The sequence below is a fragment of the Epargyreus clarus genome, unplaced genomic scaffold, assembly GCF_041222505.1.
Source record: "Epargyreus clarus isolate Ecla_fem2 unplaced genomic scaffold, WU_Ecla_fem_2.2 ptg000009l, whole genome shotgun sequence".
Lineage (NCBI taxonomy): Eukaryota > Metazoa > Arthropoda > Insecta > Lepidoptera > Hesperiidae > Epargyreus > Epargyreus clarus.
This window is the reverse complement of record NW_027332217.1, coordinates 4,033,799-4,060,551: the sequence shown is the minus strand read 5'-3', so window position 1 is coordinate 4,060,551 and position 26,753 is coordinate 4,033,799. Positions and strand designations below refer to the sequence as shown.

General features: G+C 40.1%; 1 protein-coding gene across 1 annotated transcript; it reads right to left on the bottom strand.

Annotated features, from left to right (window-relative positions):
• Positions 1 to 615: 615 nt before the first annotated feature.
• Positions 616 to 26,753, bottom strand: LOC140744794 (MORN repeat-containing protein 5). Its single transcript, XM_073076459.1, has 8 exons — positions 26,623 to 26,753; positions 22,681 to 22,733; positions 21,788 to 21,862; positions 14,481 to 14,605; positions 12,763 to 12,949; positions 2,714 to 2,881; positions 1,264 to 1,432; positions 616 to 796 (listed from the first exon to the last, which is right to left on the bottom strand). Exons 2-8 carry the CDS (start codon positions 22,707 to 22,709, stop codon positions 698 to 700), a joined length of 852 nt encoding a protein of 283 aa, XP_072932560.1. The 5' UTR covers positions 22,710 to 22,733; positions 26,623 to 26,753; the 3' UTR covers positions 616 to 697.

The window sequence follows — 26,753 nt, the reverse complement described above, 5'->3', positions numbered from 1 at the left end:
TCGTGTAGAGAACAATTTGTAGTACGTTTTGCTTTTGTCATATTTTAGACGAAATCTCTATACTGAAGAAACGGCCGTTGGTTCCATCCAGTCGAAGATTTCCTCCATGCGTCATCAAGGATGCTTGGATGGTCCGTCTGTTATCAAAAAAATTGAACTTAATGCAGTGAAATAAGGTATTAATCTTCTGATCGTATACACCAAATTTCTCAAGGAGTTTCAATTTTCCGGGATAAAAAGAAATTGAAATAATTTAATAGGTAGTTTATAAAACTATTGAGTATCTTTAAATTTATTTAGCAAAATACGATCGATATGCTTAAAAAGATAGTTTTTTCAAGCGTGCCCAAGACAAAAACTTTTTTTTTTTTTTTTTTTTTTTATTTGTCAATATAATTTATAATTCATGTTACATTAGTTTGTATCTAAATATAGTTTAGATTTATTTATCTAGGTTCTATACAAACGAAATTTATTATATTTAAGTAAGTAGGTATACTTATTTTATAAATGCAAACTTAAAGGTGTTTTTTATTAACTACAATTTGGAGCAATCGTGAAGTTTCGAGATGATTTCTTTGAAAACAAACATCAGTTGTTGGTATTGTTTATTTTTATAACGAAATACAAATACAAAATACAGTCAAATAATCCGTAAAAATAAATAAACATAAAATGAATAAAAAATCCCGAAGTTTTAATTTCCAAAATTCTTAAAGTTATATTCAAGCAAAGCCTTTTGATTCCACCTCATAGAGGATTTTCTCCACCCATTAAACGTTTCAGAATCAGCGATCTGTTGTTAAGATAAAATACGAGTAAATTATTAATCGTCCAAGCAACATTTTTTAAGCCATTATGTAGTTGTAGAAATTCACTTAAAAATATTTTTTGACCGATCGACTCACGATCAACGTGATCGCATTTTGTGTTTGAGTCTGGGGCCTTTAGCCCCAGATCAGGTAGGTCAGGATAGATACCCCTTAAATGTCCCCGATTTATCTGCTTCTCAAAAGCTAAATACTGCGATTAAACGCTTTATACATGTTGAATGAAAAACGCAATGCAGCAAAATGTAGTCGCTAAAACGCAAGTTTTAGGATATCACGATTGAAAAACCACAAACACGACACAGCAGCGACGCAATCGCCAAAACGCGTATCACTTAATACTAAATGCTATGAACACTACAATACAAAAAAGTGTTAAAAAGGTCGTAGGTGTAGAATGTACAAAGTAGTTTAAATAAAAAACAATAAATACCAATTCTTTGCTCAGCGGCTCTGTGATGGAAGTGCTTGGTCCAGCTTCCTTCAAATCGCACTGTGGCTCGGACCATTCTTCGTAGAGGTCTACGCGAGGTCCCAGCGGAGCGTCCGGGCACGTGCGACAGTTCTCGATAATCCATCTTTGCTCGCGAACTGACGGTGATCTGTATCGTTGAAAAATGTTCATGATCATAAATTAATCGAAAAATAATAGTAAGGAATAATAAGTATGTATATTGAAGCGTATTGAAGCATATGGAAGCGGATTAAAATCGAGTACTGAATTGCGTTGCTACTTATGAGGATTTAGCAAAAAATGTTATTACCTTAATCAATATATTTAAGTTCTTTTTATATAATATATGAGTAGTAGACGAGAATGCAGTCCATCTAATGGTAAGTGGATACTGCCGCCCATGGACATGTATAATCAACCCCAGATAGGATTATATATCCAACCTGAGATCGGTCACAGATGCGCTACTACCCCTGAGCTGGAACGCGTTGGAAGAGTATATCTTCCTTACCACACATATTTGATTATATAAACAAAATTGTGTAATCGTTGTGTACCTCCGAAACTTACATTCGAACATGAACTTTTTCAGGAGTACTTTACATTCAGTAGGTTAATCAGTAGATTGAGTCAATTAGCACTGCAATTTGCATACGAGTCGACGATTTACTAATTAAGCCTGAACGGTGGAAACAGTGAAGGTAACTTTTTTCTCTTTTTCTTTTATTATAAGTATTCATATTTGTTTTTATACTTTGTAATTACACAAATATGTATTGCAATACAGTAATACCTCGGACTTACACGATTGGTGGGACCGAGTGATAACCGCGTAAGTCGAATTCGCGTAAGTCGGGGTATGCATGTACATACAATCGGATGGTATGATTTCGAATGTGTTGACTTCGCGCAACAAATACAAATGGTTACATGAATAATTGTAGGGTTAGTAAACTTATTTTTTATAATCGGGAATTGCGGGAAATTCTCCGAATTCGCGTAAGTCGGGGTAGCGTAAGTCAGGGTATTACTGTATTTCCATTCGCGTAAACTTTAGGTTGTGGGTGTTGGAAACACATGCTGTTCCCTGATGGAAGTCGCTGCTGCCGCTTATGGCATATTATGTAATCAAATCCAGAAATGAAAATGAAAATCCTACGCCTACATGAGGCAGGCTAAATATGCGTGTTGCACAACTGAGTACTAATTAACTAACTAATTGAGGACAAACCCGAAACACAGTAACGCTTAACATTATTAAGCAGAAATAGGTGGTGAATCCGGAGTCTACCACAAAGGTTGCATCCACCTTCTCAGGAACTAATTATTATATTACATCCATTTCAAACAATTACATCTTAGTAGGAAATTATCCACAATATTTTTATATATTGTGGATAATTTCCTCCAGCATTTATAACATTCTTACCTTATAATAGCGGTTATATCATCAGCTCTGTACACGACCTTCGTCTTGGGGTCGTAGAAGCCATCACCAGTGTCATAGTACCCATGCGGTACGGGACGAGTGGGTTGCTCCGCCGTGAGGAAAGACTGACCAGCTGGTTGCAATCCCACCTTGTATTCTATCGTGAATCTGGAAAAAAGTATTCATAATAACCAACCTTTGCCTATGTGTTGGGACTGACTTACAATTTAGGCCACTTAGTCTTCAGAGGTGGCAATGCATCTGAGATTGACTTTAGGAAGAATCTCTATTATATATGGAGTTGGTTACAAAGGCGAGATCAACCATTTACAATCAGGTTGCCTACATACTCTTTTGATACTTCAATCAGCCCACCTAATGTTATGTTGACTATTAAATAGGATAAGGTCAACACCCCCCCGAAAGGGCTGCCACCTTGTCGTGGTGGGGGGGCTTGCGTGTCCTAATGATCCCTGAGGTTATACGGCAGAGATACTCATACCGGAAGGCGAAGGGTGAAGGACCAGACTAAGAGTGGCCCACAGGGGATCTCACCCCTGTAAAAAAAAAAGAAAAAGATGAAAAAGGCTAGTTGTGAAAACGGTCTCCAGGTGGGTACCCGAGAGGGAGAATCCCACCCCTCTGCTTCGGTGGAGGGCTGCCCCACGTACTCTGGAGGGGGCAACAACAGCCTCGTAGGTCGGCAACCCGCCGACCTCCGTAAACGCGACCACAGCATTCACACAACGGACTCCGAAAATATGCAAAACGAGATGGAAAACACGCCCGCTTCAAAAGCGGTAACGAGAAAGGTGCGGAACACCAGAAGCAGGGCACCAACACCCGCTGCTTCATCGGACGGAGGTGATTTCTCAGACTGCTCTGCACAGTCAGCCATGTCCACGCAGTCCATAGCCACAACAAAGGCCCGCAAGAGAGCACTGCCCACGAATGGCGGAAGTGATGGTGAACGACCGAAGCGGAAGACATCAGATCTCCAGGATAAAGTTGGGGATTTCTTAGTGCCCCCGCTTCCGGCCTCACAGATTAGGACGAAGGCTTCCCTCCCGAGTGCCGAGGAATTAGGACGGGAAATGAACGGGCAGCCCACTGGTGACCTAGGTTCTTGCATTACCGAGAACTTAGAAGTCATCGAGAAGATCGCCGATAAATCCCGCAATATGAAAGGGGATTTAGTGCGAGCCATTCGTCTGGCCGTCCGCAACGTGCAGGCAGCAGCGTCGGAAGTGGTGCAGCGAGCAACCACTGCACAATTGGAGAAGGAGAACGCCACACTGCGTTCTCAGCTTGCTGACCTGCACGGGAAGGTGGAGGCTCTCACGACGGAAGTGACCGAGTTACGCCATGGGAAAATGCCAATTAGACCTGAGCCACCCCGGGCTGAACCGAGAAGTGTCAAAAACACGGAGGATGCTCTGATGGACCGGATCGGGTCCATAATGGATAAGAAGTTAGCCTCTTTCAGGGACGAGCTGTTTCCCGGTAGAGCTATCCGGCCTCCCCTAGGGCAAAAGGCCTCGCTCAATGCTCCCGCGCGTGCCCCAGTGCCCGCGGTGCCGCAGCAGCCTGCGGTAGCGCCAACCTCGGCTGCGCAGGATGAAACTTGGGCAACCGTGGTGGGGCGTAAGGCCAGAGCGAAACAGCGACGGCCGCTTCTGACTCAAATGGAGCTAGCGCGGAGGCAATCTCCGAGTCGGGGGCGAAGGAAGAATGCCTCCGAACAGCGTCCTTGCCTGAAACAAGTACCGGCGGCTCAGACACCCAAAGTGGGCCAGACTCCTAGGAGGAAAGCGGCTAAACAGAGGCTTCCGCGAGTCCCAAAATCGGCGGCAGTCACCGTCACGGTGCCCGAAGGGTCGAATGTTACCTACGCAGAGGTTATGAAAACTGCGAAGGGGCACATCAAGCTGGCAGATCTAGGCATAGCGGAGTTGCGGCAAAAGAAAGCCCTGAACGGTGGCCTGCTGCTTGAGGTGGCCGGTGAAGACTGTGCTGGGAAAGCCGATGCACTTGCCGGGAAGCTGCAAGACGCTGTCGGCGAGATGGGAGTTAAGGTGGCGAGACCTACCAAGCAGGGCGAGGCGCGGGTGATGGATTTGGACGATTCCGTCACCCAGCAGGACGTCGCAAATGCTATCGCCGTGGCATGTGGATGTATCGCCACTGATGTTAGAGTCGGAGAGATCCGGCGGAGGCCCTCGGCTTTGGGGACGGCATGGGTGCGCTGTCCCCTTACGACCATCCGTAAATTGGCCGCCGCGAAGCGACTCCTTGTCGGATGGGTGTCCGCGAGAGTGGAGATTCTGCCCTCCAGGACACTCCAATGCTTCCGCTGTCTTGAGATGGGGCATGCAAGGCATCAGTGTACCAGCACTAAGGATAGAAGCGCACTGTGCTACGTATGTGGCGAGCCCGGTCACAGGGCCAGCCAATGCGGAGCACAGTCACCGAAATGTGCTCTATGCGCGGACTTTGGTCTTCCAGCCGACCACCGCCTTGGTGGCAAGAGGTGCACGCCTCCAAAACGTAAGAAACGAGGCAGCGGAACAAACGAGCCGGTCGCGACGGCTGACTCGTTACGGACAGATGGGCCTGCGCGTCCCAGCGCTTCGTCCCATTGTCCACCAGCGGAAGCGATGGACTCCTAATGGATAGGTCTCCGTCACTTAAAGTCCTCCAGGGGAACTTAAACCACTGTCGCGGGGCGCAGGACTTGCTCCAGCAATGCCTCGTAGACTGTTCGGTTTCTTTGGCAGTAGTGGCGGAGCCCTATAGAGTTCCAGAGCATCCGCGGTGGGTCGGAGACGACGCGCAGACCGTCGCCGTGTACTGGGCGAGTGGCGAAGGAGATCCTCCGTGCTCCAGACTCCACTCTGAGCGGGGCATAGTCGCAGTGGAGTGGGGTCCCATTGCTGTATTGGGGTGTTATGTCTCCCCCAATTGCAGTTTGGCGGCGTATGAGACGTTCCTCGATCGAGTGGCAAGCTGCGTTCGCTTCTGTTTTCCCCGCCCTGTAATTGTCCTTGGTGATTTTAACGCACATTCAAGGGCTTGGGGAAACAGGCGCGACAGCGCCAGGGGAGAGGCAACACTCGAGTGGGCAGCCGGGCTCGACCTACGTCTTCTGAATCGTGGATCGGTCAGTACGTGCGTGCGTTGGCAGGGAGAGTCGGTCGTAGACCTCTCATGGGCGACTCTTTCTGCCGAGCGGTTGGTGACGGGCTGGAGGGTAGCCGAAGACCTTGTCACGCTATCTGACCATCGCCACATAATACTGGACGTAGTGTTGCAGCTTCCGGCTGCTGACACCCGCGGGACGAACGACCGTCCGCGTCGATGGGCACGAAAACGTCTCAATCGGGACCTGCTTGTCGCTGCTGCCCACGTCGTGGACTGGTCGAACGCTGCTGAGGGGGATGACCAACTCGATCTCGAGGGGGAGGCTATCCGGCTCAGGGATGACATGACGGCTATCTGCGATAGCGCGATGCCGCGTGCCAAACCGGGCTGGAGGCGCCCTGTGTACTGGTGGTCGGAGCACATCGCACGGCTGCGTGCGGCCTGCCTGCGCGCTAGACGCCAGTACACTCGGGCGCGACGGCGTCGGTCAGCGGGCGCTACGGAATGGGAGGAGAAGTACGTGGAGTACCGGGCCGCAACGACTTTGCTTCAGGGCGCAATCGCCGAAAGCAAGGCCCGGAACTGGAGCGCGCTCGTGGAGGGGCTAGACCGGGACCCATGGGGACGCCCATACAGGATGGTTCTCGGCAAGCTACGTCCATGGGTGCCTCCGCTCACGGAAACTCTCGACCCGCTTTTCGTGGACACAGTGGTGGACAGCCTGTTTCCAGGAACCACTGACGAATCGGGTCCTCCCGCCGTGTCGCCTGAGCGCCCTGATTGGTCGGATGACTTGGCGGTCACCGAATGCGAGCTCGAGAGTGCCATTAAGCGCATGGCGAGGCGAAACACTGCCCCGGGGCCGGACGGAATCCCAGGTCAGGCATGGGTCTTAGCGCTGACGGTGTTGGGGGGGAGGCTGCAAAAGCTGTTTACCGCCTGCTTCCGCTACGGACAGTTTCCGTCGGTGTGGAGGCGGGCGAAGCTAGTGCTAGTGCATAAGTTGGGCAAGCCTCGAGACTCCCCATCAGCGTATAGACCCATTTGCCTATTGGATGAGGCAGGCAAGCTATTCGAGAGGATAATTTCCTCTCGAATTAGCTATCACCTAGCATGCCATGGTCCGGACCTGTCCGAAGACCAGTTCGGCTTCCGGCGGCAGCGTTCGACGATGGACGCCATCCTTCGTGTCCGAACGCTCTCAGAGCGGGCCATATCTCAGGGTAGAGTAGTTTTGGCAGTCAGCCTTGACATTGTCAACGCTTTTAACTCTCTGCCCTGGAGTGCGATCATGGAGGGCCTGTCTGCACATGAAGTGCCTTCATACTTACGGGAGGTTCTTAAGGCCTACTTGTCAGACAGGCGTATCCGCTTCCCAGGCCGCTATGGGAGCGTTCGGGGTAGGAACGTCGTGCGCGGGGTGCCGCAGGGTTCGGTACTGGGCCCACTACTGTGGAATATCGCGTATGACGCAGTGCTGAGAACGGTGCTCCCACAAGGAGTGAGCATCGTCTGCTACGCCGATGACACCCTCGTTCTTGCAGAAGGGGTGTCTTTTTGTAGAACGGTTCGGCTAGCAGAGCTCGGGGTGGCACGCGTCATAGCGAAGATTCACGGGTTGGGCCTACAGGTCGCGTCCCAGAAGACCGAGGCGATGTGGTTCCACGGCCGTGGACGTAGAGTCGAGTCAGCTGAAACTTCAGTGCGCGTCGGTGAAGCGGACGTCCGGATAGGCAGGTACATGAAGTATCTTGGCCTTACACTGGACGACCGCTGGTGCTTCGATGAGCACTTTGACCGTCTCGTCCCCCGGATTCATAAGGTAGCGGGTGCCTTGCACAGACTGCTGCCAAATCTCGGGGGACCAAGGGAAGAAGTCCGCCGCCTCTACGCGGGTGTGATACGCTCGATTGCGCTCTACGGCGCGCCGGTATGGTCGGACAGATTGTCTGCCTGCCGGCGCCGCGCGCGGAAATTGAATTCCGCGCAACGTATGATCGCAATCAGAGTCGCCCGTGGGTATCGTACCATATCGTATGAGGCGGCGACAGTCCTGGGGCGGCTTCCGCCTCTGGACATTCTGGCGGATATGGACGCACGGGTCTTTCATAAGATCCGCGTCCTCCGCCAGAGGGCTGAACCCTTTAACGAAGAGACGGTCGCAGCGCTTCGTAGAAGAGCCAGGTGGCGTGCTCTGAGGTGCTGGCGTGATCGACTTCTGGAACCACACAATATCCGCCAACGGGTGGTCGACGCAATCCTGCCGAATTTCAGGGCTTGGTTGAGAAGTAAAGGTCGTGTGACGTTCCGCCTGACTCAGATACTCACCGGACATGGCTGTTTCGGTGAGTATCTGAATAGGATAAGGAGGGAGGAGACGGCCCAGTGCCATCATTGTGAGTGCGACGAGGATTCTGCACAGCACACGCTGCAGTACTGTCCAGCGTGGGAGTCTCAGCGGCGGATCCTCGTCGAAAAAGTGGGACCGGATCTCTCTCCATCGGCCGTCATCGGGGCGATGGTTCAGCGTAGCGAAGCCTGGGATGGCATGATCACCTTCTGCAATGACGTAATGTCTGCAAAGGAAGACGCCGAACGAGCTAGGGAGCGCGCTGAACCCGCTCGTAGGAGAAGGAGGAGGCGCCGCGGGCGTAGATAACGCCTCCAGGCGCGGTGTCCCTGTAGTTCCGGGACCAGAATAGGGCTACAGTATCTCCTGCTTGTCGTAAGAGGCGACTAAAAGGGGCTTTCGGGGTTGCGGATGGTAAGAGTGGGAGCTCGAACCGTCCGGCCAACGACCCCGGGAAGGACGGCGGTATGTGTGGTCGCATACCGTCGTGTACATCGGACGGTGGGGTGATTCAATCTCACTTGGGCGGAGCCCGACGGGGCAGTGCGCTGAGAGGACTCCGGTTGCGTTCCTTTGGAGATCCCGGAGTCCTCTACGCAGCGCTGAGGACGGCCACCGGGGGGGTTTTAGTGCGGTAAAAATCCCACATAACCCCGTGTCGCTCCCACGGCACCGGGTACCTTTTGAAGGTTTCCCCCTCGAGAAGAAAAAAAAAAAAAAAAAAAAAAAAGGATAAGGTCAACAACATATACGTCACTACATCTGAGGACTTTGGTTGGAACGCTGAATTAAAGTACCAATTCTGTTTTATTACAAGTTTACAACCTCTGGTGTTGCAAATGTCCATAGGCGACGTTGACTACCTTCCATCAGGTAGCACGTCTGCTTAATGGTTAGGTTAAATAAAAAAAAATACCATTATACCAGAATACAGCATCTTACAATGTCGTTATAATGCCAAATTTAAAAACATTTTCGGGTTCTCTTTTGTTCATCTATTATTGTTTTTGAAGGAGAGAACTAACAAAAGGCAGACGATTACAAGTATTGAACTCTGCCATTAAGGTTAAGAAAACAGTGCTCATTTTATAAAGTAGGTATTATTACGATACTGCCAAGAAAATGCTCCTGTATTTTTGAGGGATAATGCGGGATATGATTTAGTGTACAGCTAATATACCTACCCACCCGCTGCTTTGAGCGAAATACCAAATGTAACATGTTACGAGAATTACCTACAAAGAAATAACCCATTTTTCATTTATGATGAAAACCCCTAATCTTCTGAGTGCAGGTAAAATAAAAGCAACATTTAATGTATCAAAATATGTCTGACTGTGATTATGAATGAAGTGAGTTTTCTGATTTCGAAAAAGCCTTTAGTTCTTGTTGGTATGGTATAAACATCGCTAAACCGAATTTTGGGGGTACATTATAGTAGTAGCAAGGAAGTATGTTGTGGTAAGTCGCAAAGGACATCTATAATCAACGACAGATAGAATTAGAGTCCTATCTGAGGTCAGCCACAAATATGTTGTTATCCATAAGTATTGAATTGTAACGTGTGAGTAGTTAATTTGTTGTCTGTTTGTCAACATAACCATGAAAACCTCAGTAAAAGATTTGATCTAAAGATATATTGTATGTATGGTATGTCTTCTATATGTTATCCGTGTAAGGAGCCAAGAGGCGAAGGTTTTTTTTTTATAATATAAGAGTAGCAGACGAGCATGTAGTCCACCTGATGGTAAGTGGCTACTGCCGCCCATGGACATCTGTAATCAACCCCAGATAGGATTAGATATTCCTATCTGAGGTCGGCCAGAGATGCGCCGCTACCCCTGAGGACTGAGCTGGACTGCCTCGGAAAAGTCTGTCTCCCTTACCACACCCTTCAAAACGGAACACAGCAGCGCCTAACACTGCTGTTATTAGGTAGAAATAGGTGTGGCGGTGGTGCCGCCGGCGTCGAACCACAAAGGGTTCTACCACCTTCAAACATAAATGCTTCAAACATAAAAGCTCCAAACATAAATGTAATTACGTAGAGTGCAATTCATATCTGTCCATTTCAACCACAAATGGGCGAAAGAATTCAACGTCAGCTCTAAGTTTTTGCTACAAATATACCAACGGGGAATACCACGAGATTTACATTTCCCTTATATTTCACGGATATTAATGACACTATGTAGGAGACTTATATTGCGGGTGAAGTTTTATTCTTCGGTGTCTGCAACTGTTCTGAGAACTTTATTGCAATTTTTATGTGACAGAACTAGAAAACTTCTTTAGTCTGATAAAAATAGTCCTAGTGCTCAACAACTTCGTGCGAATACTAACTTGAAAATCATCATAGTTTGCTAACTTGTATTCATTGATGCTAGTATACGGGATATACAAAGGGTGGTAGAACCTTTCGCAGTGGGGGTTTTGGTATCTCCTTCTCCCTTATTAGAGCTGTGATGTACAATTTTTGGAAAAGTGTAATAACGTACCGAAACCGCTTTTAAAAAGGACTCCATTTGGAGTTGGTTTCAGATGGCCATAGATGACGGCAATCCCCTATCATTAGATGTGGTAAAATTACTTGCTATTTCAATCACTTATATTAAATAAATTATTATTTGAGTATGTAAGCTGTTTTAATAGACTTTTAAAATCAAAATACACAGGGAACATTGCTGGCATAAACCCTTAATATATAGTATTGTTCAACTACACTACGTCCCAAATATATTCATCGTCAATGTATTTCTACGTCAAACATTGTCATGGAGGGAACTGTTAACGTCATTATGATCCAAACACAATGCAGTTTAGTTCCTGCCATCCAGACAGTAACTAACTGGTAAATAGACCGGAATCCATTAAACTTCGGCAACAATTCATAGCTTCTAGACGAGGTCCGGGAGTCTGGGAGTCTAGTCTCAAATTAAACGCAAGGAAGGACGCATCAACTTAATTAAATTTCAAACTTATTATACATGGTGTGTTCCTTGTGTTTAAGTGGATTATGTTCCTTTATAGATATTCTGTATTATTGGGGGTACAACAGCAGTGATAGCCTAATGGTTAAGAAACTCGGCCTCTCGATTGAGGGGTCCGAGGTTCAAATCCCAGGCACCTCTGATTTTTCGAAATTATTTGCGTATTAGAAAATAATTATCACTTGCTTAAACGGTGAAGGAAAATATCGTGAGGAAACCTGCATACTTGAGAGATTTATAAAAAAAAATTCGAAGGTATGTGAAGTCTACCAATACGGACTTGGCCAGAGCGGTGGACTATGGCCTAATCCTTCTAATTCTGAGAGGAGACCCGTGCCCAGCAGTGGGACAATAATGGGTTGATGATGACTTCTTCAGGGTCTCTCTGTGTGTGCGTGTGTGGTGTGCATATACATCCACACATAGGCAAAAGTCCTATATAAACGCTGACACTCATACCATAAAACGTTAACTTATTAATTAATAGAATTAGTATAAGTAAATTAGAGACTTTAATAAAACAACACAAAACGTTCTTGTGTACATAATCATATCTAATTAAAATTGGTCTTTGGTTAATAACTTAAGCCACTTTAATTAAAATAAGCGAGGTTAGATTTACAGTGCTTCATAGCTGATCCTTAAACTTCTAAAGTTTTACCTCAGTCGCATACTTAACGAAATCAAGTTTACGAAAACAAGCCTAATTCTATTAGTTAAAAGGAAAATTAAGTATTCAAAAAGTTTATTTGTGGATTTGTTTTCTTCTAACACTTTGTAAGTAGTGAGACCGGAGTTAAGGTCGCGCGAGAAATACTCCACGACAGTAAATTTGTTCAGACTAACGTTGGGAATACTAAAACATTTAGGTGAAACAGTAGTATCTAGACAAAATGCTTTATTACGGGCTAGCTTTAACTAAATGGATAGATGTTCAATTGTTGCTTTTCATGTTATCTATAGGATTCTTTGTACTTCCACTTTAAGGTGTAGAATTGTCTACGGAGTCAGCATAGATGGACAGCATGGATGCAATGGGGGATCAGAGGTGAGAACTGTTGCAGTTGGCTCTATTAAGCACTAATACCTTTGCATGTTCCTCGGATAACTGTTGTAAAACTAAAACTACAGATATTTCTGTTTCACAGTACCGGTCAGTCGTGTGGTCGGCTTTAAGAGGTTTATACAAACGGATCATGTTCGGGGTAGAAACGTGTTAGCCTAACGACAAGCCAGGCGACTTTATAAACAAATTTATGATTATTTATTGATATAGGGAGCATAGCTATAGAGCTACATATAGATTAAGTCTAAGTACTAAGTAAGATTTGTTAAGTAAAAGAGTTCTGTACTGATAGCCTCTGGGCAAAGACGTATTTTAATTTACCGAATCTCCCATGCTTCTGACAAACGCAGTTATGATCAATATAAATTCCTCTCCTCTTCTTTTATTCTTAAGGTCGTGGTTGTTACAGATTACAGCGACCACTATATATCAGGTAGTCTTACCGAATTTCTAAATGAGTATTGCAATTAAGGTATTCTACAGGTAAGGCACAAAAATATACCTTCTATCAGGAGTCCTGCAATAATCCCAATCAGTTTCCTTATACTCCAAGCCATCAGCGAATATGAGCGTTCTCTGGACGAGCTGGCCTCGTTGCCACTTGCCGCGGAGGATGGCGCCACTTGGGTACTGCAACTCACCCTCACCGTGGAACACACCATCGTCGAACTCACCCGCATATATCACACCTGAATTTTAAAGACATTAATAAGTAAAGTACGAGTAGTTTACTGTGCTACTCTTCATGCATCAATTTCTTATGTGACCATTGTCTAACAAGTTTCATAATTTTAGACTTTGAAGAAGTTGATTATAGCGCCAGCATATCGTAAGGTAATCACTAGTTCTATTGAAGTCATAAGTTATTTAAAATAAAATGTTCACAGTGTATATACAATTATTTGCTGTAACGTATGAAATATTTAAAGCTAGAAGCCCAAAACAGAACCGCAAGGGCTCGATTTACGATTTTTCTAGATCGGAGGGAATGTTAAATAATTGTTCCAGATATATTTTAGGGTTAAATTAAAAGCCTTTTTCCATAAATATCAGGTGTCATTAAGATTAATTAAGATAGAGGGGTAGCGTTTGGTCCAGAGAATCCTCTTCCAAATGTCGCATACAGATTCCAGCAAAAATAAATTAACCATAATATATCCATTAAACTCTGCAAACTCAATTTCAATGATACACGTATAGTGTTTTCCAACAAGATTTTCCTTTAATTCCATCTCTTTTTGAACTAACGAATTCTGGGCTCAGCGCCAAAATATTATGCTGCATTTTGGATTGCAGATTTAAAGTGCATTTCAAGGGTTATAAGAAAAATATTTGTTATTACGGTACAGCTCATACTTGTTTCATTCTTGCATTCTTTCATTATTAAAGCATTTTCTAAGAATGTCCTTTAAGAAAATGAGATTTTCGAAAATATGTCACCACAACCCAAAATTGTTAAAAATAAGGCGGTTAAGTTATCGAGCCTAAAATTTTAACGAGATACTCATATTAAATGTCATGTCTCATGTTTTTTGTACAATTTTGATTTAGACACGTCTTAATCATAAGAATAGATATTTCATATATAACGATGGAATTCTAAATCGTGTTAATTTTACCGAAATAAACGTGAGTTAAACGAGAAAGACATTGCAATTTAGAAACAGGAAATGTTCGAAACCACTCATTCCGGTGAAGTCTCCTGTGAATTTCTACTTGAAGGCGGTTCTATTCCGTAGAACGCGAGGTACGAGGCTTTCAAAGACGTATGTTGTTTAAACGGCTGAAGTGAAATCTTACGAGTTGTTGTTTCTTAGATCCTAAGCAAGGTTTTCAAGGAAATAGTATAGAACACTATAAGCTGTAATAGTCAAGTGGTACGAATTAAAACGTTCTACAACTTTAATATGCTTTCAGCCTTGGAATTCTAGATGCAAATGAGAGAACATAATGAATAGATACTCAAAACTAATTCATTTTTGTTATGCATCAATCAAGAAGTCTACTGATAAATAATTTGAAAATTCAAGTCTAGTCCAAGACGTCTGCTATAAGCGGAACTTAGTAACTTACCAAACCGAATTTTGTTGGTTTGGTGGATTCTGGCTTTAACCCTTCAGCTGTCTTAGGGACCACTGACCATAATGAGATGAAACGGCAATACGAGTACTACTACAATACTTAGCGGTATATACTGTAGCTTTGTGATGGTATATTTACCATTAGAAAAAGTGTATATTCCGTAGCCACTCATACCGAGCATATCCCATGTACCTTCGTACTGCGATCCTGTCGGGAACTGTTTGACAGAGCGTTTCACTCTGGGAATTTCCAAGGAAATTGCCCTGAAAATCATAAATATCATTATTATCAATCCACTTTCAACCTTGTTAAGTTACGTTATGTAAGTATGTTTCCGTGCTTGGTTTCATCCACCGCCGCAGTTTCGATAAATTTTTAAGTAGGGACGTCAAAATTATACTTGACTTTAAGTTTTGTTTGCAAAGCGCATTATTGTAATCTAAAAGTTTGGTTCGTTTGAATGGCAGGTATAGATTGTACAGACAGAAAAAATGTGCTTGCTTGTTATTTTTAATTATCAATTCACTTGTTCTGTAATAAGGTGGAATTTTATTTGCATACACATTTGGAGGTACGTTAGGACTCGTAAACACGACCAGGACCAAAATTGGAATATACAGTTTTTCCTGTTATTACTGCTATTAACTGTGTCGCCATAACGCTCTTGTTCTCAAATAACGTAATGAGACTTTACCCACTGTGTGGTCGTATTTACCCGACTCCAGGGATAATGTTTATCGAGCGTACGTATGTATGTCTCATTCTTTAGTGTGCTCCACAGTCCAAACGATTCCACGTTTAAATAGGGAATATGCATGTGATTTAGATTTGCTTGTTATTTTTTTCCTCGGTACATTACGGTCCTGAAATTACATGTAAACCATTATTTTTTCTTTATTTCGTGTTAAATTGTTTAAAACTTTAGTCAAAAATCGTAAATTATGCGCGCGAAATTCAAATTTGCAAAACGCATTCCCATTGGTCGAATCGAAAAATGACGTCACATAGCGTGTTACGATGTTTATCGGCGTCGATATTCAAACTGTTTGAGAGAAAAATTGTTTTTGTCTATATTCCTACAGTGTTATTTATTAACTAGTGCGATTTTTCTAGATAGTATTATTAGAATAATCAAGAACAATGATTGAAAGTAGTTTTGTCAAAGCACAATCGGACTATTTACCTAAAATATGCAAAATGAATAAACTGTTTTTTATGCATAGGTCAATTCGGAAATATTTAACTGATCATAACTTAATATGTTAATATTCTTTTTTTTATTTTTTTTATAATATAGTAGACGAGCATACAGTCCGCCCATGGACATCTGTAATCAACCCCAGATAGGATTAGATATTCCCACCTAAGGTCGGCCACAGATGCGCCGCTACCCCTGAGGTCTAAGCTGGAACGCCTCGGAAAAGTCTGTCTCCTACCACACCCTTCAATCCGGAACACAGCATCACCTAACACTGCTGTTATTAGGTAGAAATAGGTGTGGCGGTGGTGCCTCCGGAGTCGGACCACAAAGGGTTCTACCACCTTCAACCTATCACCTATCTTCACCTATCTTTATAATATTATAATAGATTATAATGCAATGATAGTGTTTGTTGTAGAAGTCGATAAGTACCTAACGAAGTAGATGATCAATGCAATATTTTAAAATCATTTACCTAAAATTCTTGTTTGTTACAGTAAATACAAATGTTAATGCGATTTTGGAGATACTATATCTGTTTCCTATAATCTTGCACCACATTTTTCGTATTTTGGCATCTTTTGCAAAAGAAAAAACACTATATAATGTATTTATAGTACTGGTTTTGCACAATAACTCTAGGAAATATTTTTAAAGTGGTTATTTAGCCTTTCCCATGATGTAAATAGCGATGAAACCTGAAAACGTTTAATAATACCTTTATGTGCATACAGTTATCATCAATATTAATACAAATCACGCTACGTGACGTCATTCAAAGAGCGCGTAAAATGGCGGCGTTCAAATGTGTCAAATTTTATTGATACTTTAAATAATTTTTAAAAAAATATTTCAAACACTAATAAAATTGTTTATATTTTTTACTATGTTAAAACGATGTGATAAGTGGTTTAAAATAATAAAATAAAAATGTGCATATTCCCTATTGTGGAAGTGTCATAAGCTAATTTTTGACAAAATCTTGATATTCAGGTATGTCTGTTCATATATGTATATTCATATTATTAGATGCTTCCTAATCATGTATTATTAATTTTAAACTAATATGATAATCAAATCTCAGTTTTGAATATAACATTACAGTGGTGCGCTATTTAAACTAACTTTAAGAGCGTGTTAGAAAATCCCTAAGACCCATGTTAAAATATATCAGATAATTCAATTTATTTAGGAAAAGCTAATGATTTTAGAAATATAGGTACGTAGTCTATGTATTTTTATTAATTGTGTAAGGGATGTCTTTAATAAAAACAATAATACCTTCATAAACTTAGGGTTTATTTTTAAGGTTACATAACACCTTTACATTTGTTACGAAAAAGAGAACTTTAGACTTAAACAGGACATAATATCTTAATATTATATTATTATACATTTACAATGACAGAGTAATGGAAGGTAATTAGAAATAATGACCAGTGGTCTAAACTTTAGACTTAAACAGGACATAATATCTTAATATTATATTATTATACATTTACAATGACAGAGTAATGGAAGGTAATTAAAAATAATGACCGGTGGTCTTACTAAAACGTAAACCAAAAAAGTAGTATAAGTAATACTAAATAGTTAGTTTTAAAAAAATGCAAGAACACAATAAATAATTCAAAAACAATTAAATTACAGAGGAATATAACAAATATTAATTATTACATACCTAATAGTCAGTACACACTACACAACAATTGATCAAAAACACAATGAAAATAAAATTATATTAAGAAGTACTTAACTTACGTAAGTGCGGCGGAAGTCCAAAAAAAAGTGGCTTCCCTTTATTTTCCTTCCTTTTTATATCCTCTGAATTTTACACACACATCTATTGTGTATAATAGCCAATCAGCATCAAGCATAAGTTATATTTAAATTGTTTGACAGTCCAGTATCACAGCTAAGATTCTTAATACAATAATTGTTTTAAAACATATTTAGATTGTTCTTATACATTTTGTTATTAATTTTATTTGTGTTTTAATAGCATAAAAGAGTTTATTTATGAATTACCATTATCCAATCAGTGACGAGAACCCCCTTGACCAATCGTAGATTTGATGCAAATCAACCCATGAACTATACTCATTGCACATTTTAATTTCTATTTTAATTTATTTTTCTTTCTCAACCTCTAAACTAAAATTACTTTAAATATTATATTTTTTTAACATTTTAAATCATGTCTCATATATAGTAAATAATGATAAATCATAAATACATAAAAATCACTTGAGGTAAATAATCATTTAACCTTCTTAATAATAATGTAAACATTATTATAAATAGTACTGTATATTTGCTGATACATATAATTAAATAAGACATTTTTTAAACATTATTACATAATTACATAAGTTATAAAGTGCTGATTTTAAACCGGAACTTCGTTCCGAGTACTGTAAGGATCTAACCCTAGAGCCATCTAGTGTCGAGTAGGATTATTTTATTTCGATCAAAGCAGTGATAAAAATTGTAAGTGATTGCTAAACTAGTGCCATCTAGTTTTAATTGTTTCAATCATTTTGATCAATAGAAAGCTACAAGTTATCGCTAAACTGGTCCCATCTATATTTTATAAATACAAAATGTTTAATGACTATCAATAACAGTTCCATTTGATAATTTGGTAAAACATTTTACAAAGCATTAAAAGGAACTCTACTTATAAATTGTCAAGCGCATGCTTTGCAAATAATGATTGCAACGCATGCGCTCTCGTAATACACCCACTAAATAAAATTATGTAATTTTATTATCAAGTATCACATTTGGACACTTCATAGTTTCGGATTTTTGGAGAGAGCGATAGAGTATCATTCATAAGCGCACCAATGTAATATTCGATTTGACGCACTTCTGTAATGTTTGTTGTAATATTACATCTGTGCTTGAATTGAAGGTGGTAGAACCCTTTGTGGTTAGACTCCAGCGGTATCACCGCCACACCTATTTCTTCACAGCAGTGTTAAGGTAGTGTTCCGGTTTGTAGGATGTGGGAGACATGCGGTGTTCCCGCGCGCAGCGGTGTTCCCGCGCGCACCTCAAAGATGAGCGGATGGAGTAGCTCCAGCTACATCCCGAACCGAGACGGGCCCGGACGCGGGCAAACGCCGTCGGGATCGAGGACGAGTGCTATTAGCGTACCCGTGGTCCCGACAGAAGGCGTCCAGAGGAACACCGTGGGGCTTAAGCTGGTAGGAGTCCGGCATATCTTTGCCGCTACCCCCGCAGCTGAGAGGAACCCATGAAGGGTTTCCCCACCAAAAAAAAAAAATAATAAAAAAAGGATGTGGGAGACATACTTTTTCGAGGCGTTCAACTTAGATCTCTGCATCTGATGTCGACCTCAGGCAGGGATCTAATCCTATTTGTGTAGCCACCTACCATCAGGTAGACTACAAGCTCGCTTCGCTGCTTCTCCTATATTATGTATAAAAAAATGCCATACTGCCTTATGTAATGCTTGTTTCCAAGCCGTTTCATTGCACGCGACTACATTTGGTCAATGCCCTCCTTTGTTTTAGTACACAATATTTCTTATGGCACAAATGTTGTGGTGGGAGCTGTTTTTGTCCGTGAATTAACGCGGTTCTGGCTTCTCATTAATTATCTCAGTGTTGCATGCTATTACAGTTATAATGAGAATGTTTTTGGGTAAACTTGCAACTTGAATATACGTTAATCTACAAAATTAATACGTACATATTATATGTATATTGGTAATTTAAGAGAACGTAAGAAGCTTTCAGTCCTATTTTAAAATTATAATATATTTAAAGTATTAAAATTTGGAAGGTACAATACTTGTGAAACAAATGTTCATCAGCTCTTTCTATCGGAATTTTATTATGGCTAAAAATGCTAGACAAAAAGTAAGGCAAAGAAGCTTCTTTGTCTAGTAAATTTATATAAAATAAACTACATAAAATACCCATTCCTATTCGGGTTAGACATTCAATATCCAATCCCAATAACAGAAACGCTACTTTTGAGGGCTGATTAAAAATAAAACCTCTACTACAATTTAGTTTTGCAGATAAAAATGCAATAAAAACATTATATATAACGGAGTAACAGAGTTTAAAAAGGCGTGACGTCAGCACCGCTGACGTCAGAATTGTTGTTGTTTTGGTGATTGACTCACGTTCAAACCTTCGAAAGAATACCACAAGAGAATTGTTGAGTTTCGTTTATTCTTCGGGCAGCATAACGACGTCCTAAGAGGGTCCGTACTGTTCCACAGCTCGAGCAGTAGTGCCCCGATGTCGTCAACTCGTCAGTACGGCCCTTTTTATAGGACCGGCGCACGTGCACTTGTTTTCCTATTTAAGATGTAGGTAGTTTTACCTCAGGTGTTTAATCATTTTATTTTATAATAGGAGAACTGCCGTATTTGCTCCGACATATATGTATGTATTCCTTTTCAACATCTATAAAAAACGACGATTATGATAACTCTTACCCTAACTTGAGGATATCAACGTGTTCGTACCGAGAAACGAAAAAGGGTAGCATAAAACAAAAATAAAACGCGGTAAAGTTTATTCGTAAACAAGATTTAAGCTCGGGTTATGGAGCTTCATGACTTACGTGTTCCAGTTTGCTGTTGACTTCGAAGATACGTACTTAAAAAAATCTGAAAACTTTTTTAATAGTAAAAGTGGAAAACCACGAGATAGTAAGCGCTCTTAACCTTAACTATTTTTTTTATTCCTAGACATACAGGTTTACTTACTATGTAATCTTTCACCATTATAACAACTGATTCTTTTGTAATACGTACGAAAATTTGAAAAATGTAGGACTTAGGATTCAAACCTTGGACACCCGATTGAAAGACCAAGTTTCAACCACTAGACTATTACACACACAAACCATGAATTATGAAAATACGCTGCAGAACAACACATGCACGTATAAAAGCCACACTAAATGCACGTCGTTAGCAACATCAGTCTTCGTGACGTCAGCGTTAATGGGACGCCGTATTTACTGAGCATTTTGCAACTTGTATCTATAGTCTGATTCATAATTAGGTGTCCAAAATGTAAACAAAGAAATGTCCCTGTCAAAATTAACAAGAAATAAAAACTAACAAATTCAACAAAAAACGAAAACTAACTACTATACACAATTTAACAAACGCGCTATGAAAACGAGAAAACATTAGAGTTCGATCACAATCACGAAAATAAATAATATTAGCTACGAAACTTAAAAATGACGGCACAAGAATTGTTTCGGAATCAGAGTGTGTTACCATTATCACATTTTAATTTTCTACCATAAACCTTGTTTTTTATTATTATTACTGTATGAAAAGAAATTGAGGTAATATAAATATTTTAAAATATGAATTAATAATAATTTATTTAGATTATTATTTTATTATTGTTGTATTACTTTAATATCATTAAAAATAAGTAATTACCATTTGAAACGTATTTTCTTGATAGGTCAACACCTTAGTTTACATTTTGGACACCTAATTATGAATCAGACTATATGTTGGTTACAACATGATATTAACGTTCTTAACAAAAACACACACCGACCTAGAAGTCCTATGAATTATGACAATAAGCTGCAGAGCAACACATGCACATATAAAAGCCACACCACATGCACGTCGTCCAACATGTCACTGTGACGTCAGCGTTAATGGGGCGCTTATTTACTGAGCTTATGAGACGTATATCACTCTGTATTCTCATGATACACATATATCATGACTATGGTACATTATTTTTAGTTGCTAGTAGTCTTAATGTTCTTTTGTTTTGTATGTGAGGCCTTCAACTTATTTCTTAGATTGGTAACGTTTGTTTGATGACTTATGACATGCATAAGCACAGACATCAAGTCGGTGTATTTATAAAGGATTTATAAAATATTTCTAAAACTTTTATAAAATATATGGGAATTTGTAAGAATGAAGTTGATATGCAACTGAATAACTTCATGAAAAAAAAATAGAAATAAGTATTTCGAAAATACGATAATGATTTATTAGATGATAGTAGATACTACTAAAACTTGAAAATAAAAGAAAGAAAGAAACTCGATGTAATTTTATTGTCGAAAGTATGGTTACAGATTTTGTTGATAACACTCCGAAATTACTAATATCTTTTGTAGAAAATAAATTGAGGTGAGTACAAATCGTAGAGTCTAGTAGAATTTATTGGCGTAGTACCAAAAAGTTAAAATGGAAACTTAAACTTACTTGCACTCTTCTTTATTGGACTCCGAGAACTTCCTCATCACTGCCTCCCATTGCGATACCCGATTCTTCGGGAACCTGTAGTCATACATAACAATGTATAATTTATTTTAATATTTCTGTATATACAATCCAATAACAATATTAATATCCTCTTAAGCAATAGATGATAATAGATAAGTATTTTAAAAAAAGTATAGTCCTTTGAGATCTGCAGCAGGACCACTCGCCGAAGGATGATGTTCCATCCACATCAACTGGACCTGTATCAGTCTTCCAAGGTTCAGTTTGCACGGTCATTTATGCTGTGTACGTGCGAAATGTGGAATGACATGGCGCTTCAAGAAAAGTGCTAAAAGAGCACTCCTTCCAAGCCGGCGATGCATTGGCGATACCTCTGATGTTACAAATGTCCGTAGGTGTCGGTGACTGTTTTACACTATGTATAGCCTTATAACAACTATGCGTCTGTAAGTTATAACAGATATGACGCCAATCTTCATTACAGTACCCTTACCATGAGTTTTTACGTTTTGACAAATATGACTGTTTTGGTATTTGTTTACGTATTGGCCCATACTATTTCCAAGTTCGTACACAATCCGCTAGGGGCGCTAATTGGAAATTGTATGGGCAAATACGTGAGCAAATACCAAAACAGTCATATTTGTCAAAACGTAAAACCTCCTGGTAAGGGTACAGGTGTCCATGGGCAGCAATGGTCACCTACCATCAGCTAAACTGTATAATCATTTGCTACTTCTATATACTCGTACAGTAGGTAAACACACATATATTAATCCATAAAACATTTGTAGTAGGTAGTAAAGATTCCAGTCTTTAAAATCTAAAAGCAACAAAAGTATACAGGAAACAAGGTATAAATGTCTACTTACGAGTTATCTCTCGACTTTTCCACCGACATTATGCGATGCACCGAAAGCTTTTCCTGCATGAAATAAACATACGGGCACATTAGTTTTTCGTTTGGACGAGTTTATTCTGGAGAACAAAGTGGAGATTTACGTAAAAGTAATAATGTGAGTGCACTAGCATAACGATGTTACAATGTTACTAGATTACTAGTTTTAGAATGGTTTGATAATGTTTTTCGGGCGTATGTATGTATGTCTCCTTATTTAAAATGTCTTACAGCCCAAATGGCTTGACGGATTTAAACGTATGAGATGAGATGTCGTTGGATTCGTCTAAATTCTGGGATTGTGTTGCGCTTTATTTTTAAGCATTCTAGTTTTTGGTTTTATAAAGAATCTCCAGTTCATATAATTTACATTTTACGTTTCTTACAGTAAAACGTACAAAGTAAACTATTAGTTTTGTATGTTATGTCTATCTACTATTTTGTTAGACGCGGGTCATTACATAAATTTCGTTTATGGTTTTAATACAGCTATTTATTAAATATCGCATTGTTGTTACTTTTTGACCTTCATTAATGTGTTTTGTTTTGTTCTTTTAATTAGGTTTATCTTAATAATATAGCTGTGAAATAAAATACACATACGAAGAGTTATGAAAACAAATATTTTTATCGTACTTCATTGTATAGTATAACGTTATTAATTATTATTAATATGTATAATTTAAACAGAAAGTGTTAGAAATATCACTACCGCGCAAAATAAGGACAAAAGCAGCGGGAAATCTTTAAGTATAGGAGAAATGCTAAAGCTATTGTTGTGAGGATTTCGTATTCATGGCATGTGATGTCCGGTCATGGTCAAACACACCATCGCATGCATTATTTATATAGAAAGAGTGAAATTAAACTTATGAATACGCTGTCGATGTATTCAATGTTTATGGAAGCATCCAGAAAATTTAGATCCGGGTCGCACTTTTGATTTCGAAAGGAATCGTGCGAATTAACAGTTACTGCGAAGTGATTAGATATATACAAATAAATATGCTATTATTATAATTTGACGTTCATATATTAGGGTTCCTGCAGACAAGCTACTTTTAGCTTCAACGATTGATGATATAACTGCGTTTCGATTCAGCGATCAAACGTTACACTCCGTTTTAACATCTGTCGCAACTATTTCTCACATTCGATGCAGCAACAAAACGCGAAGAAGGCGATGCAGCAGAAGACTGCATTACCTAATGAAGTCGCTAATATGTGCATTTTCGGTACCGCGACCGAACACAGTTCATCCTCAAATTGTGATGTAACGCAGATACGATCCCTAAAACGCTAATCGTCGATGTTAAAAGTAGTAAGTTTGATAGTATTGTTGCCGAAACGCTCGTAACTCTCAGGTGTCGGCATATTTCAAGTTTACGTCATTGTAAGCACCACTTAAGTTGACATTGAAAGTGCCAATGTAAGTAGCCATAATTTGTTACTAGCGAAAGATTGAATAATTTTCCATTGTAAACCCGGTTCATAAAGTCTAGTGTTCAACAACGTTTTGAGTAGGTAAGTAGAGCACTCAAACTGACAAAACTTAAGGCCACAGTTCACTGTCCACGCTGGCCAAGTGCGAGTTGGTAGACTTAACATACTTTTTAGAATTTCGTGGGGAACTCTCTGGAACTCGGGGACGTACATAAGTCTTCTATGACGAGCGATAATTTCTAATCAGACAGACCTGGACTGGGATTCAATCCCGGGATCTCTAATGTGAGAGATCCAATTTATTAACACGCGGTTATTACTGCTCGCTTAGTTAGAAGGTGGCTTAGTTTGAAGGTGGTAGAACCTTATGTGGTTCGACTCTGGTGCCACCACCGCCACACCTATTTCTGCCTAATAACAGCAGTGTTAGGCGCTACTGTGTTCCGTTTTGAAGGGTGTGGTAAGGGAGACATACTTTTCCGAGGCGTTCCAGCTTAGTCCTCAGGGGTAGCGGCGCATCTGTGGCCGACCTCAAGTAAGAATATCTAATGCTATCTGGGGTTGATTACAGATGTTCATGGGCGGCAGTAGCCACTTACCAACAGGTGGACTGCATGGTCGTCTGCTACTTCTATATTATAAAAAAAAAGTTAAGTATACAAATAATACAATCAATAACTACTATTACCTAACAAAATTTAAATATTTGTAATCAAATACATTTCGAATTTAGTATTCCCTAAAGAATGTACAGATCCTAACCTAACATTCGCATCAAACGTACAAAGGCTAAACAAATTGGAATAAACAAATAAATTAGTTCTGCCGCGTCCACTGGCAGCCCGTAATTGGATAAGTAATATATTAGGGACATTATGTGGCTGCTGCCGTGGCCATGTACATTTTAAATTAAATGGCCACCTCTGCTTATCTGATTTGTCCTGTCTCTTTATTAGGTCTCTATTTTGTTATATCTCTACATTATTAAGTCTCTATTTATTATTTCTGGATTATATTAGGGATTTAATGTACAGCAATTATTTATTGTGAAGCTGTTCCACTGCTAGATATGATTTATTTTCAGATTGAAGGGTTAGGACCGATACACATAAAAATGATGTCGCACCGCGATAATCGGTGAAACCGCTTTGCGTTACGGTATCGCGTCGCAAAGCTTTTATGTATGTTGGCCCTTAAATCCATAGTTTATCACACTGGCCATATGAGGGAGAGTACACTTCATACACTTTTAAAAACATTTTGGAGAATTTTCAGTTACGTCTTCTCAAGATCACATAGATAATATAATTATGTTAATATGATTAATTGAAAAATATCTTACATCCTTTTAGCAATTCTTACGATTGTGATTGAATAATATTATATTATATGTGTTTAAAATAAGTTCAAATATTATCGCCAACTAATACAATATTGAGATATCTATGGGAGTGTCACAACAAATTGCACTATTAACGTAGTTGCAATTGAGGTATTTAAAATAGATAAACACGCAAACAAAAGGACAGAAGGGTATAGCTGTAAGAATTTAATACTTTTGCTATTTACGGAACCCTACATCAAAATAAAACTCTACGTGTTTTTCGTCACGCTGTGAACAAACAGGTCATGCTCCAGAAACTCTTATAGGATATAATTTTACCCATCTGAGAGAACGTCGTCCTGGGGCATCATGGTAATTGAGTTATTTGGGGAAGCCTCTTTATTTTACACTAACATCACGTTCCACTTGTCGATTTTAACGAATGCTATATATTTCCTTTTATTTTGTATACGAATAAAATCTACATGATGGCGTTCGGTCTTTTATGGATACCAGATACCTAAGTTTACTTTGATTTTCGGATTTAAATTTAAAAAATCATACTTGAAACAGGTTAAGTAAGATGTAACTATTATTTTTTTCTGCAGATAATTATCAGAAGATAGGTATTCTGTGAAAGGTTTACGAAATTAAGGGGAGGGACTCCTATTTATATTGTTTTTTCACACAAATAATATGATAAACAAAGCTACTCTAACTAAATATTAAATCGTATCAAATCATTCGGATTTAGTACCTATATGTACCCGAAATACGCATACATTCGAGAAGACATTCAAATCATGTAGATTGCATACAAATTCGCATTATTCATGACTCCTACCATGATGCACAGTCAGTCACACAAGTGGAAGTTATGTTTCTATGCAATGTTCAATGATGCTGTTTTTTTGGTCTAAGGTTTATTGTCAGAATAGTAAACAATATTACACTTGTCTTAGGTCGCTTATTGTTTATTATTATTGGTGGGCATAATTTATTGACCAACAAGGAAATTCTGAGATTTCATAAGAAATCTCAAAGTGACGTCTACTTTTGCACTTGGCTGGCCTAGCGCGGGTCTGAATCCAATGTTTGTGGGCAATAAAATACTCTAAAATAAGCTAAATGTAAAGTAAATCCACTTACCAGTTTTAAATAATTTTAGCCTATTCAATATTATGTTGAAGTTTGGTATTGGAGCATTTATGTTCCGTAAATTATTTGGTGTAAAAACAAGTTTGAAGGAAGCAAACAAAAATTGACAATTCGTGTCAAAA

What these genes read in the sequence shown, in the direction of transcription:
- LOC140744794 (XM_073076459.1), bottom strand. Translation starts at nt 22,709, where the DNA reads ATGTCGGTGGAAAAGTCGAGAGATAACTC. An exon ending in TCCAATAAAGAAGAGTGCAA is followed by an intron (nt 14,606 to 21,787) that starts GTAAGTTTAAGT and finishes TATGATTTTCAG; the next exon opens with GGCAATTTCCTTGGAAATTC. An exon ending in AATATACACTTTTTCTAATG is followed by an intron (nt 12,950 to 14,480) that starts GTAAATATACCA and finishes TTTAAAATTCAG; the next exon opens with GTGTGATATATGCGGGTGAG.